Source organism: Salvelinus sp. IW2-2015, linkage group LG19 (genome assembly GCF_002910315.2).
Source record: "Salvelinus sp. IW2-2015 linkage group LG19, ASM291031v2, whole genome shotgun sequence".
Classification (NCBI taxonomy): domain Eukaryota; kingdom Metazoa; phylum Chordata; class Actinopteri; order Salmoniformes; family Salmonidae; genus Salvelinus; species Salvelinus sp. IW2-2015.
Window position 1 is genome coordinate 747658 of NC_036859.1, and position 16506 is coordinate 764163.

The window sequence follows — 16506 nt, forward strand, 5'->3', positions numbered from 1 at the left end:
AGGAAACGGCACAGGCTCGTACACGCAAACGCTGTCGATGCTATCCGGGATCCTTAGCAGCTGATACAAAGTAACAACATTTTTTACTACAGTTTGCGCTGGAATTAGTTCGAGGGTGGGGTAAGAATTTATCGAGACTATCGGGTTGATGTCGTATTTTATAGTTTTATTTCACGGGGAAATGAAATACTTCTTGTTGACTTAGGCTGTAACACCTGACCTGACTATGTGGACCTGACTGTTGCTAGGTTGGTTGGTCGCCATAAAAATGTTACATTGTAATGATTGCAGTAATTTTAACTTGAATTAACTTTTCGAAAATTCTACCGACATGTATTTGACGTACTGAAATGAAATGCTTTACAAACATATGCCTTGTAGCCTTCAAACTTAAATTCATACTTCAATGCAGTATTTGCTCAAAATCAGCTGTTGAAAGTAATTCAAGTCACTTGGAGGTTATATGTTGTCAAACTAAGATTTTGAATATCCATCTCTCTCCAAGACATCAAAGCATAAACGTTAACAGACACCCACTTGTACCTATTTCTCTACACACTTCTCTCCACTACTGAAATTAACACCTGCCATTCACACTCGTGATTATTCCCTGTTAGGGAGGGAAGAGGTTCTTAACCTCAGTGGCTCTGTTGAATACAGTACTTTACATTAGAAAGACAGATCCTCATGGACCCTGTTAGAAGATCTGACAGGTGTCACTATCACCTCTCAGATAGAAACTAAACATGGGACACTGTTTAGCAAGCTACCTATATGATGTGTGTGTGAGGGGAAAAGCCCCAGGCAGGGTGTGTGTGTGTGTGAGGGGGGAAAAGCCCCGGCCCAGACCAGGCCAGCCATTACTGAGGCTGTATTCTGTATTTTTCAGTTTGTCCATGCAGAACCCCTGATGGGAGTAGGTCACATGATTATAAGTAGGCCTAGCTAGCTGTGCTGGAGCTCACATACTCTCTCTCACACACACACACACACACACACACACACCCCTCACATCATTTTTCCCCAACCCAAGGATTTAGACTCTCGCCCTGAGAATTCGCCTCCACAGTCCACACACACACACGCACAGAGCGAGAGAGCAAAAGGGAGAGAAAGATACTGTAGCTATTTCCTGTTAATGAGTAAACAGTGTGTCAAGGCCCCTGCCCTGTGGACATCATGAAGGGAGCATGTTGAACATTTGCTAGTGGCAGTGTACTGACTAATGTTTTACAGGCAGTCAGTGTTGTAGTGGAGTATAAATGCCATTTACGCACCTTTTTTATTTTGCATTATCGTTTACTACATTTTTTTCTGGGAAAATGCATTGAACGTAGAGAAAGCGTTAATCTACTGACACTGCGTTCACCCGCCGGGATACTTGGCTGACCTGTATTTCACGTCCGCACCCACTCTCCCCTCCTCCCCTTTCCTGCCAGGTCAGTATGGGGAAGTGTAAAACTTAAATTCCTAAATGGCACCCTATTCCCTATGTAGTGCATTACTTTTATGGGCCCTGATCAAAAGTAGTGCACCATGTAGGGAATAGGGTGCCTCTTCTTGACTCTCTGTGTATAGTGTACTGTAGGAGGAAGCTGTGTCCTGTCTGTCTGTGAACAGGTGAGCCAGAGACTGTAGAGACAGAAGGGTGTGTGAACTGTGTCTTTAGTACCCAGCTGTGTGAACTAAGCACACACATTCACACACACACACATGCAGCCAGTGGGTTACTTTCCTCTATGGCACACACTCCTGTCTGTATGTTTTGGCCAGCCTTGGTGTCACTAGGCTGTCACGTGTGTGTGTGTGTGTGTGTGTGTGTGTGTGTGTGTGTGTGTGTGTGTGTGTGTGTGTGTGTGTCCACCCAGTAGAGAGAGATCTTTGAGCTACAGTGGTTGGACAAATAAGACCAAACTTGCTCTGAGGCCCATACATACTGATGGTGTACTGACATTTTACATGGGACATAACCCTTTCCCCATCCTTTTTAGCATGACATATGCTTATGAATGTTTTTTTTATTCATATATTTATGCCTTATAAAGGATCTATGAAGGCTTCATTAAGTTGATAGTATATTTTATTTCAATGCAATTTAGTTGATGGGGTCAGTTCACTACTGTGACCATTAGGTCTATGCTATGATGCTAATGAACATCAATCAAGTTCGTAGGAGCATGTCAAATTGGGTCTCAAATTAAAGCTAAGAGACATTTTTTTTTAAATTAAGGCATATATAAAAAAAAAAAATGTTAATCCATCCTAAAAAGGCGCGGAAAAGGGGTCTTAGAAAACATCTACAGTACCAGAAAAAGTCTTCAGTTTTTAGAAATACATCAAAACACAATGATGTTGAAGACCCCTGTCAAGTTATATTAACACTTTAATATTTAGTTTTGGAGAAATTGTTTGCCTCTTGTAAGTTTAAGAAATATTGCCTTGTGCCTCGAAATTCCGTTACCAAAAAAACACATCTTAAAGATATTTTTTAATTTCTCTCCCTCATGAAGAGGGAGGATAATGAACATGCACAGAATTAACAAGTAAAGGTAGGCCTATCAATTAGTGTTTTTACTGATATCAATTGTATTAATTAAGTGATTACAACTCGAAATTCCGTTACCAAATCAGTAACGGGATTTCTGAAAAATCGGTAATGGAATTTCTGCAATTGAATTTGCTTCAATGGGAAATCATAGTTGTCACAAACCATAGTTGGGTTCACACGTTTGGATAGCACAGTACAGTAGAGTACAATAAAAAAAAGTAGAGTATAGTTCAGTACAGTATACAGTAGAGCACACTGAGCTGAATTCACTAATGTATTGTGCTCTACTCTACTTTACTGAACTCTACTGTGCTGTACTTTAATGTTCAAACTTGCAGTGGTGGAAAAAGTACCCAATTGTCATACTTGAGTATAAGTAAATATACCTTAATAGAAAATGACTCAAGTAAAAGTAAAAATTACCCAGTAAAATACAACTTCAATAAAAGTATTTGGTTTTAAATATACTTAAGTATCAAAAGTATAAATCATTTCAAATTCCTTACATAAAGTAAACCAGACGGCACCATTTTCTTGTTTTTTAGCCAGGGGAACACTCCAACACTGAGACTTAATTTACAGATAGCCAGGGTCACACTCCAACACTCAGAAATAATTTACAGATAGCCAGGGGCACACACCAACACTCTGACATATTTACAGATAGCCAGGGTTACACTCCAACACTCAGACATAATTCACAAACGAAGCATGTGATTAGTGAGTCCGCCAGATCAGAGGCAGTAGGGATGACCAGGGATGTTCTCTTGATAAGTCTTTGAATTGGACAATTTTCCTGTCCTGCTAAGCATTCAAAATGTAATGAGTACTTTTGGTTGTCAGGGAAATGTATGGAGTAAAGGTATATAATTTTCTTTAGGAATATAGTGAAGTAAAAGTTACCCCCAAAAACTACTTAAGTAGTGCTTTAAAGTATTTTTACTTAAGTACTTTACACCACTGCAAACTTGTGAAACATAGACGACTAGGATTATTTCAGATTTGATTACCCAAATTCTGTTACTGGGTGTAAATCCTCTTCACTTACTGTAGTTCAATAACCAAAAAGGATTTTTTTCAAAGTCAATGTACCATGCCATAGCTGATACCCCATTCTTTCTGCAGACATTGTGGAATCCTAATTCGAAAAACGTGGACACAAACTGAGGGAGATTTTACTGAAATTCAGTATAAATTGTTAAAAGGATTCATTGTGCATGGAGTTGTATGGGTTGTTAAACTTTGAAATCAATGTTTTTGTTTGGCGTACTTTTTAATAAATAAATCTGTGTCTCGGCGCAAGTTCGTTATCATGGAATTGCCCCCTGCGGTCTTGTGTTGTGTGAATTCTCCCTGTCCGTCCCTCACCCCTGCCATGTGTGTTGTCAGTGAGCTCGTCTGACTAGGGCTGTCGTGCTGTAAGTGTGTCAAACCAGCTTTCTTTCCTTTCCACACCACAGGCTTTGTTTCTGTTCTGTAATAGAAAATAGTCTTTCTCAGGATTCAACACGATTTAATCCTCTCTTCCTGTCTGGGGTATTTTCTATACAAGCTTTTGATCGTTTCAAGGAACGGTAGAAATAGTCTAGAATGTCATTGTGTGCTCTAGCCTTAAGATTTCCATTCACTGGAATTATGGGGCCTTAAACAGCCCCAGAGCTACTCCTCCTCCTGCATCCGCCAAACTGAGATTTGTCCGTCGGACTGCCAGATGGTGAAACGTGATTCATCACTCCAGAGAACGTGTTTCCACTGCTCCAGAGTAAAATGGTGGCGAGCTTTACGCCACTCCAGCCAACGCTTGGCATTGCGCATGGTGATCTTAGGCTTGTGTGCGGCTGCTCGGCCATGAAAACCCATTTCTTGAAGTTCCCGACGAACAGTTATTGTGCTGATGTTGCTTCCAGAATCATTTTGGAACTCGGTAGTGAGTGTTGCAAGCGCTACACGCTTCAGCACTCGGCGGTCCCGTTCTGTGAGCTTGTGTGGCCTACCACTTTGCGGCTGAGCCGTTGTTGCTCCTTGACGTTTCCACTTCAAAGTAACAGCACTTACAGTTGACCGGGGCAGCTCTAGCAGGGCAGAAATTTGACGAACTGTCTTGTTGGAAAGGTTGCATCCTATGACGGTGCCACGTTGAAAGTCACTGTGCTCTTCGGTATGGGCAATTCTACTGCCAATGTTTGTCTATGGAGATTGCATGGCGGTGTGCCCAATTTTTATACACCTGTCAGCAATGGGTGTGGCTGAAATAGCCGAATCCACTAATTTGAAGGTGTGTCCACATTTTTTTGGTGTGTATCTAATCTAAAACCAGTTTAAACATCTAAAATTATAGTAGGCCACAACAAACAAAACACTGTCTTTACATGAAACCAAACTTCCAGTACCGTATGCGGTATTGTGACCTGGCCAGGTTATTTCTCATTAGCTTTACAAATGAGCAATTAAATAACAAAACACAATGTAATACAAATGCAATCTCTCTCCTCCCTCCATCCAGCAGTTCTGTATACAGGTTCCATCCCCCAGGCTCCCATGGCCTCCCCATGGCCTTGGTCCCATCATCCTGACCTTTAACCCCCACATACTGTAACACATGGATGACCTGGATGCTGTCAGAGGACTTTCTCCTCGACCCCCTCCTCCTGAGGACTCTGTGTCCCTCTCCTCGTCCAGCACCGACATCATCAACTTAGAAGGTACAGGATCAGGGAGTCAGCTACACTACAGTAGTTGCAGTAGTTAGTCCTGTATGTGTTATTGTATCTGTCTTATATTTGTTGTGTGTTATTGTGACACTTTTTTTGTGTGTGTCTAGATGTCCATTAAGCTGTGTGTGTGTTATTGTGTGTGTGTAGATGGCCACTACAGTGCCCTGCTAGCGGAGTTGGAGGCTGATGCTCAGGACCTAGAGGGAGAGTCCTGGAGTGTCTCTGTGGACCAGCAGTACATAAAGAGACTACACAAAGATGCTATAAAGAGACAAGATGTCATCTATGGTAAGACTATAGCTGGGGTAGCTGATCTTATCATTCAAGAATTGGTTTGGGTGATGATGATAACCATTGCTACAATTATGTTGTTGATGACTTCTTTATAACAGTAATAATGATGACGATGGTAGTAACTTTATAACCGTAATAATGATGATGCTGTATTTGTGTGTGTGTGTCAGAGTTGATCCAGACTGAGGTGTACCACATGCGGACCTTGAAGCTGCTGCTGAGTGTGTACCAGTATGAGCTGAGACACAACCTACAGATGGAGGAGACTAGGCTGGACAGGATGTTCCCTCAGGTAACACACACACACACACGTACATACAGAGAGATGGGGAGAGAGAGAGATCTGAGACAGAGCCTACAGATGAAGGAGCATAAGCTGGACAGGATGTTCCCTCCGGTGACTCCATCTCTTGCTTAAAACGAATAGGTGTGTATTACATGTACAGTAATCATCATCCTTTACTCTTCCATCAGATGGACAGCCTGCTGCACATCCACCAACACTTCCTGTGGTGTCTTAGAGACTGCCGCGACGGACAGAATCACTACACAGTCACACAGCTGGGAGCTATACTCATCAACCAGGTAGGAACCATTACACCCTTACACAGACAGGTAGGAACCATTACACAGTCACACAGCTGGAAGCTATACTCATCAACCAGGTAGGAACCATTACACCCTTACACAGCCAGGTAGGAACCATTACACAGTCACACAGCTGGGAGCTATACTCATCAACCAGGTAGGAACCATTACACAGTCGCACAGTTGGGAGACATACTCATCAACCAGGTATGAACCATTACACTGTTACACAAACAGGTAGCAACCATTAATTACACTGTTACACAGAAGGGTAGGAACCACTGCACTGTAACACAGACAGGTAGAAACCATTACAAAGTGACACAGACCAGGGGAAAATGACTGCCACCTCTCATTTAAGCCATGGAAGTTGAAGGCCGACCGCGGTACTACAGGCATTGTTAGCAAAAAACATGATCCCCCATTTTAGTGAATGGATAAAATGGCAATCTTCGTGAAAATATCGAAGACAATCAAAGTACCAATAATTGCTTCTAATACACCAGATGTTTATCTTTGAACCGATTATTTTAAAATCGCACACAGAATAAGTTATTTTTGTTGATTTTGTTAATTTTGTTGCTCATGGCAGCCTGCAGTACCCAGGTCCGCCTTCATCTTGAGTTAATGAATGTAAAGGGGCAGCACTGAGCTAGCCTGCAACTTCACTTCCTGGAGTAGCTCAAACTGCGCATGTTGTCTCCATGAGACGCCGTCTTAACTGAATTCATTTGGCTTCAATGCGCTATTGAGTCTTCACATAGGAATTAATGGTTTCACATGATCGATGGCTTGGTCCATTCATATACACAGTCATTGAAACAGACATGTAGGAACCATTACACTGTAACACAAATGGGTAGGAGCCATTACACTGTCACACAGCTGGGAGATAAACTGATCAACTAGGTAGCCCGCCTCTCTCTCTCTCTCTCTGATTCTGAGAAAGCATTCTCAAGAAATCATGACTCTCTCTGTACTATCCCTTTGTCATATATTGAGTGATACCTGATGTTTGCTTGTTTATTGTTGTTTACCTGATCATTATCATGATGATGTGGTGGTGTAGTTTTCAGGTGAGATGGGAGAGAGGATGAAGGAGAGCTATGGAGACTGCTGCAGTCACCACACAGATGCTGTCAGCTTCTACAAAGAACAGCTACAGAACAACAAGAAGTTCCAGAACTTGATTACGAAAATCGGTCGGTTGTCCATCGTGCGGCAGTTAGGAGTCCCAGAATGTATTCTGTTGGTGACTCAGCGGCTCACAAAGTACCCCTTTCTGGTCGAACGCATTCTACAGAACACTGATGGTAACTAACAAACTCAGTTAGGTAACTGAATGCCTTTAAGGTGGACTCAGCTGGGCTAGGATGCATATCTCTTTGCACTATAGGCCCCCAGGCCCAGCATGCTTGATAACCGCGCTGTTCACAAGTGAAATTAGATTTTACTTCCTGAATTGACTGAATTGAATTGGAATGAACCCAAACCCAATCCTCTACTCTCATCCCATCTTCTCCCATCAGCTGACAGTGAGGAGCACGATGCCCTGGCCCAAGCCCTGGTTCTGATCAGAGAGACAATCTCTGCTGTGGACTCTCAGGTCCATGACTATGAGAGGGCCTCTTGGTTGAGAGACATCGGCAGCAGTTTGCAACCTCATTCCCACGGCAGGCTGAAGGACGAAAGGGTGTTCAAGAGAGAGGACCTGGCAGTGGGGACCAGAACCCTGCTCCATGAGGGGACTGTCAACTGGCAGGCAGCCAACGGATGGCTGAAAGGTGATTTAAAAGAAATACTGTCAGATCCCAAATTTTTGGTACCCTTGATAAAGATCAGCAAAAAAACAGTATCAAATAAATAATACACATACTGAGCTATATTGTATGCAAAAACAATTTTTTACATGTAAAAATGTTTCTTTCAAAAAGATTGGGGTCAAAATTATTGGCACCGCTGTTTTCGGAATCTTTCCAGATCCTTGATATCCTTCATCTGCGCTTATGGACTGCCCAACCACAGGTTTTCACTGTGATTCAAGTCCGGAGACTGAGATGGCCAATGCAAAATGTTGATTTTTGTGGTCAATTAACCAATTATTTGGGGTTATTGTCTTGCTGGAAGATCTGCTTTCGGCCAAGTTTCAGCCTTCTGGCAGAGGCAACCAGGTTTTTTGGCAAAAATGTCCTGGTACTGGGTGAAGTTCATGAGTTGACCTTAAAGATATTCTCTGGTACTTTTGAATACTTTTTAGCCAGTTTTTCTGAAAGTAGCGTCCACGAGCCAAAAGTGGTCACCGTAAATTGCTTACTACGTCACAAATGTACAGTTACAGTGAGCTCCAAAAGTATTGGGACAGTGACACATTTGTTGTTGTTTTGGCTCTGTACAGTCATGGCCAAAAGTTTTGAGAATGACACAAATATACATTTTCACAAAGTCTGCTGCATCAGTTTGTATGATGGCAATTTGCATATACTCCAGAATGTTATGAAGAGTGATAAGATGAATTGCAATTAATTGCAAAGTCCCTCTTTGCCATGCAAATGAACTGAATCCCCCAAAAACATTTACACTGCATTTCAGCCCTGCCACAAAAGGACCAGCTGACATCATGTCAGTGATTCTCTTGTTAACACAGGTGTGAGTAGTGACGAGGACAAGGCTGGAGATCATTCTGTCATGCTGATTGAGTTCGAATAACAGACTGGAAGCTTCAAAAGGAGGGTGGTGCTTGGAATCATTGTTCTTCCTCTGTCAACCATGGTTTCCTGCAAGGAAACACGTGCCGTCATCATTGCTTTGCACAAAAAGGACTTCACAGGCAAGGATATTGCTGCCAGTAAGATTGCACCTAAATCAACCATTTATCGGATCACCAAGAACTTAAAGGAGAGCGGGTCAATTGTGGTGAAGAAGGCTTCAGGGCGCCCAAGAAAGTCCAGCAAGCGCCAGGACCGTCTCCTAAAGTTGATTCAGCTGCGGGATCGGGGCATCACCAGTACACCACCAGCTTGCTCAGGAATGTCAGCAGGCAGGTGTGAGTGCATCTGCACGCACAGTGAGGTGAAGACTTTTGGAGGATGGCCTGGTGTCAAGAAGGACAGCAAAGAAGCCACTTCTCTCCAGGAAAAACATCAGGGAYAGACTGATATTCTGCAAAAGGTACAGGGATTGGACTGCTGAGGACTGGGGTAAAGTAATTTTCTCTGAATCCCCTTTCCGATTGTTTGGGGCATGCGGAAAAAAGCTTGTCCGGAGAAGACAAGGTGAGCGCTATACCATCAGTCCTGTGTCATGCCAACAGTAAAGCATCCTGAGACCATTCATGTGTGGGGTTGCTTCTCAGCCAAGGGAGTGGACTCACTCACAATTTTGTCTAAGAACACAGCCATGAATAAAGAATGGTACCAACATATCCTCCGAGAGCAACTTCTCCCAACCATCCAGGAACAGTTTAGTGACGAACAATGTATTTTCCAGCATGGAAAGGCAAAAGTGATAACTAAGTGGCTCGGGGAACAAAACATCGATATTTTGGGTCCATGGCCAGGAAACTCCCCAGACCTTAATCCCATTGAGAACTTGTGGTCAATCCTCAAGAGGCGGGTGGACAAACAAAAACCCACAAATTCTGACAAACTCCAAGCATTGATTATGCAAGAATGGGCTGCCATCAGTCAGGATGTGGCCCAGAAGTTAATTGACAGCATGCCAGGGCGGATTGCAGAGGTCTTGAAAAATAAGGGTCAACACTGCAAATATTGACTCTTTGCATCAACTTCATGTAATTGTCAATAAAAGCCTTTGACACTTATGAAATGCTTGTAATTATACTTCAGTATTCCATAGTAACATCTGCCAAAAATATCTAAAGACACTGAAGCAGCAAACTTTGTGGAAATTAATATTTGTGTCATTCTCAAAACATTTGGCCACGACTGTACGCTAGCATTTTGGATTTGAAATGACACAATGAAAAGGAGGTTAAAGTGCAGACTGTCAGCTTTAATTTGAAGGTATTTTCATCCATATCGGGTGAACTCTTTAGAAAGTACAGCACTTTTTGTACATAGTCCCCCCATTTTAGGGGACCAAAAGTATTGGGACATATTCACTTGTATGTGTATTAAAGTAGTACAAAGTTAAGCATTTAGTCCCATATTCATAGCACGCAATGACTACATCCAGCTTGTGACTCTACACATTTGTTGGATGCATTTGCTGTTTGTTTTGGTTGAGTTTCTGTGTTTGTTTTGTTTGTTTTTGTTGTGTTTGTGTTTTGTGCCCAATAGAAATGAATGATTCATAATGTATTGTCATTTTGGAGTCACTTTTATTGTAACGCACAAATATCATATCCCCTCAAAAATGCTAACCTCCCCTGTTATTGTAATGGTGACAGGTTATTATGTCTTGGGGGTTTGATATTTGTGCATCTGTAACTTTCTCACTCATCATTATTCACAATTCATTCAGGATTATCCATAATCATGGTAGCATCCACATTCATGTAGAAGTGTTTAGAAACATAATCTATTCTAATTTACAAAAAAGTGACTCCAAAACGACACAATACATGATGAATCATTCATTTCTATTGGGCATAATCTGAAACACAACCAAAACAAACAGCAAATGCATCCAACAAATGTGTAGAGTCACAAGCTTGATCTAGTCATTGTGTGCTATGAATATGGGACCAAATACTAAACCTTTTATTACTTTAATACACAGGAATTTGTCCCAATACTTTTGGTCCCCTAAAACGGGGGGACTATTTACAAAAAGTGCTGTAATTTCTAAACAGTTGACCCCATATGGATTAAAATCCCCTCAAATTAAAACGGACAGTCTACACTTTAACCCCATAGTCATTGTATAATTTCAAAGTGCTGGAGTACAGAGCTAAAACAACAACACATGTGTCACTGTCCCAATACTTTTGGAGCTCACTCTATGTGCACCAAGTCATTGCTCTCTCTCTCTCTCACTCTACTGTGTGTGCATCTTGCTAGCTGTCACTCAAATAGCGAGGGGCTGAAGCTCATTGGCTGAAACTCGAATTGCTAAGGGCACTGACCAGCGTGGGGTTAATTTATGCTCATGCATCCTTATTTTGACTCCAAACCCACCACTGGTGTGTGTGGCCAAAGAGATCTATTTTCATGTCATCCGACCATAACACTGGTTCCAATCCAAGTGCCAATGACATTTGGCATCCAAGTGCCAACTCCAGGTGTTTAAGATTTGTTGGATGACAAGAAAATAGAGCTCTTTGGCCACGCACACGATGGAGGAGCAGCTGTACAGTGAACAGGAGGAGGCCAGGCTAAACCAGTCTCAGAGACTTCCAAGGTAAAAGACGCTACCCATACCAGCTCTACCCGAGCGCTTCAAAATGTCCTCGATAACAGCTGCCTGCAACTCCCATTGTCAGGTCATATGGAATATATGTGTGTGTATCTGTAGGTCTGTTTTTTTTCTGACCATAGAATCTGTGTGTGTCTCCAGGGAGTCTATGTATGAAGGATGCCCAGATCATGCAGAGCCTGACAGAGAAGCTGCGTATCTTTGCTGACATGGCGGAGGCTGTAACAGGGCTGGAGGATGTAGCTAATCACTCTCGTCTGCTGCTCCGCAGTGACGACTTAGACCCCCAGCAGGGGGAGACACTGCTCAAGGGGGCCATCACTGAGGGTAGGTTTGAATGATAAATCCACCCCTAGACCTTATGCAATTGTGGAGATCTGAGAGGATTTGATAGGTTAAAGCAATATTGTAATAGCTCCACCTTCACCTCTGATAGGCTGGCCTTGGTACTCCTGCTAGGTCTGATAGGATCTGATAATAGGGAACTTAACCCTTTTCTTTAGTAAATCTGATATACAGTTGAAGTCAGAAGTTTACATACACCTTATCCAAATACATTTAAACTCAGTTTTTCACAATTCCTGACATTTAATCCTTGTAAAAATTCCCTGTTTTAGGTCAGTTATGATCACCACTTTATTTTAAGAATGTGAAATGTCAGAATAATTGTAGAGAGAATGATTTATTTCAGCTTTTATTTCTTTCATCACATTCCTAGTTGGTCAGAAGTTTACATACACTCAATTAGTATTTGGTAGCATTGCCTTTAAATTGTTTAACTTGGGGCAAACTTTTTGGGTAGCCTTCCACAAGCTTCCCACAATAAGTTGGGTGAATTTTGGCCCATTCCTCCTGACAGAGCTGGTGTAACCGAGTCAGGTTTGTAGGCCTCCTTGCTCGCACATGCTTTTTCAGTTCTGCCCACAACTTTTCTATGGGATTGAGGTCAGGGCTTTGTGATGGCCACTCCAATACCTTGATTTTGTAGTCCTTAAGCCATTTTGCCAGAACTTTGGAAGTATGCTTGGGGTCATTGTCCATTTGGAAGACCCATTTGCGACCAAGCTTTAACTTCCTGACTGATGTCTTGAGATGTTGCTTCAATATATCCACATACATTTCCATCCTGATGATGCCATCTATTTTGTGAATTGCACCAGTCCCTCCTGCAGCAAAGCAACCACACAACATGACGCTGCCACCCCCGTGCTTCACGGTTGGCATGGTGTTCTTCGGCTTGCAAGCCAACCCCCTTTTTCCTCCAAACATAACGATGGTGATTATGGCCAAACAGTTATATTTTTGTTTCATCAGACCAGAGGACATTCCTCCAAAAAGTACGATCTTTGTCCCCATGTGCAGCTGCAAACCGTAGTCTGGCTTTTTTATGGCGGTTTTGGAGCAGTTGCTTCTTCCTTGCTGAGCAGCCTTTCAGGTTATGTCGATATAGGACCCGTTTTACTGTTGATATAGATACTTTTGTACCTGTTTCCTCCAGCATCTTCACAGGGTCCTTTGCTGTTGTTCTGGGATTGATTTTCACTTTTCGCACCAAAGTACATTCATCTCTAGGAGACAGAACGCGTCTCCTTCCTGAGCGGTATGACGGCTGCATGGTCCCATGGTGTGTATACTTGTGTACTATTGTTTGTACAGATGAACGTGGTACCTTCAGGCATTTGGAAATTGCTCCCAAGGATGAACCATACTTGTGGAGTTCTACAATGTCTTTTCGGAGGTCTTGGCAGTTTCTTTAGATTTTCCCATGATGTCAAACAAAGAGGCACTGAGTTTGAAGGTAGGCCTTGAAATACATCCACAGGTACACCTCTAATTGACTGAAATTATGTCAATTAGCCTATCAGAAGCTTCTAAAGCCATGACATCATTTTCTGGAGTTTCCAAGCTGTTTAAAGGCACAGTCAACTTTGTGTGTGTAAACTTCTGACCCACTGGAATTGTGATACAGTGAATTATAAGTGAAATAATCTGTCTGTAAACAATTGTTGGAAAAATGACTTAAAGTAATGTCCTAACCGACTTGCCAAAACTATAGTTTGTTAACAAGAAATTTGTGGAGTGGTTGAAAAACAAGATTTAATGACTCCAACCTAAGTGTATGTAAACTTCCAACTTCAATTGTAAATACTTATTGACCCACCATGAGAATCCAATGTCAGCTTGTCAGTCAGATAATCAGCTTTTAGTTTATTCTTCTTCTCTCTTCAGTGGAGAATCTGCAGAACCTTCTCCTGTCCAGTGTGACTCTGAGAGACCCCTACCCCCCTCCAGAGGACTTCCTGGGATCAGGGGGATACAGTTTGAGGCCAGAAGATCTACGGCTCCTTCGAGGGGGGCTAGGCCTTGGGAACCTGGCCGCACTCAGGAGAGCCGAAACCTTAGGGGGTTATGTCTGCAATCCCATACCCCCTATGAAGAGTAAGTCTACCGCTCAGTCTACAACTCATATTGCTGTGGTTGCTGGATTGACCCCCGCACCTGTCTGATTCAGAGGGGTCGGGTTAAATGCGGAAGACACATTTCAGTTGAATGCATTCAGTTGTACAACTGACTAGGTATCTCCCTTCCCTTTCCCTTATTATACCACTGTTCGTATTCATATCTGGTCATGCTGTATCATTCCTCTTATCTCACAAATCCAGTGTTTTCTTTGGAACACAGTTGAACATTATTTGTTCAACATTTGCTGAATGTTTTCAGCAAACATTTGCTGCATGTTTTCCAGATGGTAATATACAGGCGGGAGATCGGCCAGGCAGTGTGGCGGTACAACCTCTAGACAGAGGTCAGCATTCAAACTCTGACCCCCAGCTACAGGACCTTGACCAGTCAGAGAGTCTGGAACTGTCGGTGAGTGACTGGCTGTCCCATTCTCTCCCTTTCAATTCCAAGTGGGCACTTGTTCCCTCCTACAAGTGTGCTCTTGTTCTCTGAGAGAGAGGGAGGGAGGGAGGTATTGACTGGTTTAGTTAATCTGATTCATGGTATTGTGATTACAGGCTGATGAGTCACCAGCACCAGCATCATACTGGACTTCTCCATGCCCAAATCCATCCTTTCCTGAAGCTGAGGTAAGTGTTGCTAGATGACTCTGAAGTCTGAACATATCTTGATGTTTAGGTTCATGAATATCTGCAGTCACATTTTTTTTTATTGTGCTAACCAAATATGCAAATATTTGTCTATTAGATCACATTTATATTTAAGGATCATTTAATTTATGTACAAGTGCTGTGAAAAAGTATTTACCCCCTTTCTGATTTTCTCTATTTTTGCATATTTTTGACACCGAATGTTTTCAGATCTTCAACCAAATCCTAATATTAAATAAAGGGAACCTGAATGAAAAAAGGTTTTCATTTATTTCATAAACAAAGTTGTGCAACACCCAAAACCCCCTTACTCAATAGCTGGTTGTGCTATCTTTAGCTGCAATGACTGCAACCAAACACTTCCTAGAGTCGTTGAACAGTCTCTCACATCGCTGTGGAGAAATTTTGCCCCACTCTTCCATGCAGAACTGTTTTAATTCAGCGACAACATTTGTGAGTTTTCGAGCATGAACTGCTTGTTTCAGGTTCTGCCACAACATCTCAATCAGGTTTAGGTCTCGACTTTGACAAGGCCATTCCAAAACTTTTAAATATGTTGCTTTTCAGCCATTCTGATGTAGACTTGCTTGTGTGTTTTGGATCATTGTCTTGCTGCATGACCCAACTGTACTTCAGCTTCAGCTCACGGACGGATAGTCTGACATTCTCCTTTAGAAGTCTCTGGTACAGAGCAGAATTCATGGTTCCTTCAATGATGGCAAGTCGTCCAGGTCCCGAGGCAGCAAAGCATCCCCGAACCATCACACTACCACCGCCATGCTTGACCGTTGGTATGAGGTTCTTACTGTGGAATGCAGTGTTTAGTTTTCGAGAGACGTAACAACGTTCCACTTTTGACACATCTGTCCATAGAACATTCTTGACAATCATCCAGGTGCTTTTTGGCCAATTTGAGTTGACTTTTTAGACGACATGGGTCCCGTTATGTCTGACGAAAACCAATCACTGCATTCCACAGTAAGAACCTCATGCCAACGGTCAAGCATGGCGGTGGTAGTGTGATGGTTCGGGGTAGCTTTGCTGCCTCCTGACCTGGACGACTTGCCATCATTGAAGGAACCATGATTTCTGCTCTGTATTAAAGAAATGTATTTTTATTTTTTATCCCCAATTTCGATCTTGTCTCTTGCAACTCCCCAACGGGCTTGGGAGGCAAAGGTCGAGTCATGCGTCCTCCGAAACATGATCCGCCAAACTTCGCTTCTTAACAGCACCAATGTGTCGGAGGATACACCATTCAACTGACGACCGAAGTCAGCCTGCAGGCGCCCGGCCCGCCACATAGTCACTAGAGCGCAATTAACCAAGTAAAGCCCCCCCGACCAAACCCTCCCCTAACCCGGACGAAGCTGGGCCAATTGTGCRTAGCCCAATGGGACTCCCGATCACGGCAGGTTGTGACACCTCCTGGGATCGAACCCGGGTCTGTAGTGACACCTTAGACCGCTGCACCACTCGGGATGCCTGTATTAGAGAATTCTAAAGGAGAATGTCAGGCTATCCATCCGTGAGCTGAAGCTGAAGCGTAGCTGGGTCATGGAGCAAGACAATTATCCAAAACACAGAAGCAACTCTACATCAGAATGGCTGAAAATCTACAAATGTAAAGTTTTGGAATGGCCTAGTCAAAGTCCAGACCTGAACCTGATTTTAAATGTTGTGGCAGAACCTGAAATGAGCAGTTCATGCATAAAAACCCACAAATATTTCTAAGTTAAAGTAAGAAGAGGGGGCCAAAATTCCTCCACAGCGATGTGAGTATGATCAACAACTCTACGAAGTGTTTGGTTGCAGTCATTGCAGCTAAAGATGGCACAACCAGTTAATGAGTGTAAGGGGGCAATTTCTGTTT

General features: G+C 42.7%; 1 protein-coding gene across 8 annotated transcripts in view; it reads left to right on the plus strand.

The window, feature by feature from the left end:
- The window catches only part of LOC111979253 (rho guanine nucleotide exchange factor 18), a 25007-nt gene continuing 8501 nt past the window's right edge, over window positions 1–16506 (plus strand). Inside the window, exons 1-11 of one of the 8 annotated variants that reach the window (XM_024009660.2) lie at window positions 1–120; window positions 5052–5250; window positions 5410–5550; window positions 5727–5848; window positions 6031–6141; window positions 7214–7457; window positions 7674–7928; window positions 11662–11847; window positions 13750–13959; window positions 14267–14391; window positions 14541–14612. In XM_024009660.2, coding sequence (XP_023865428.1) covers window positions 5148–5250; window positions 5410–5550; window positions 5727–5848; window positions 6031–6141; window positions 7214–7457; window positions 7674–7928; window positions 11662–11847; window positions 13750–13959; window positions 14267–14391; window positions 14541–14612 — 1569 coding nt within the window. In that variant the 5' untranslated portion in view covers window positions 1–120; window positions 5052–5147. The other 7 variants (XM_024009659.2, XM_024009664.2, XM_024009662.2 and 4 more) reach the window with 7 other exon arrangements.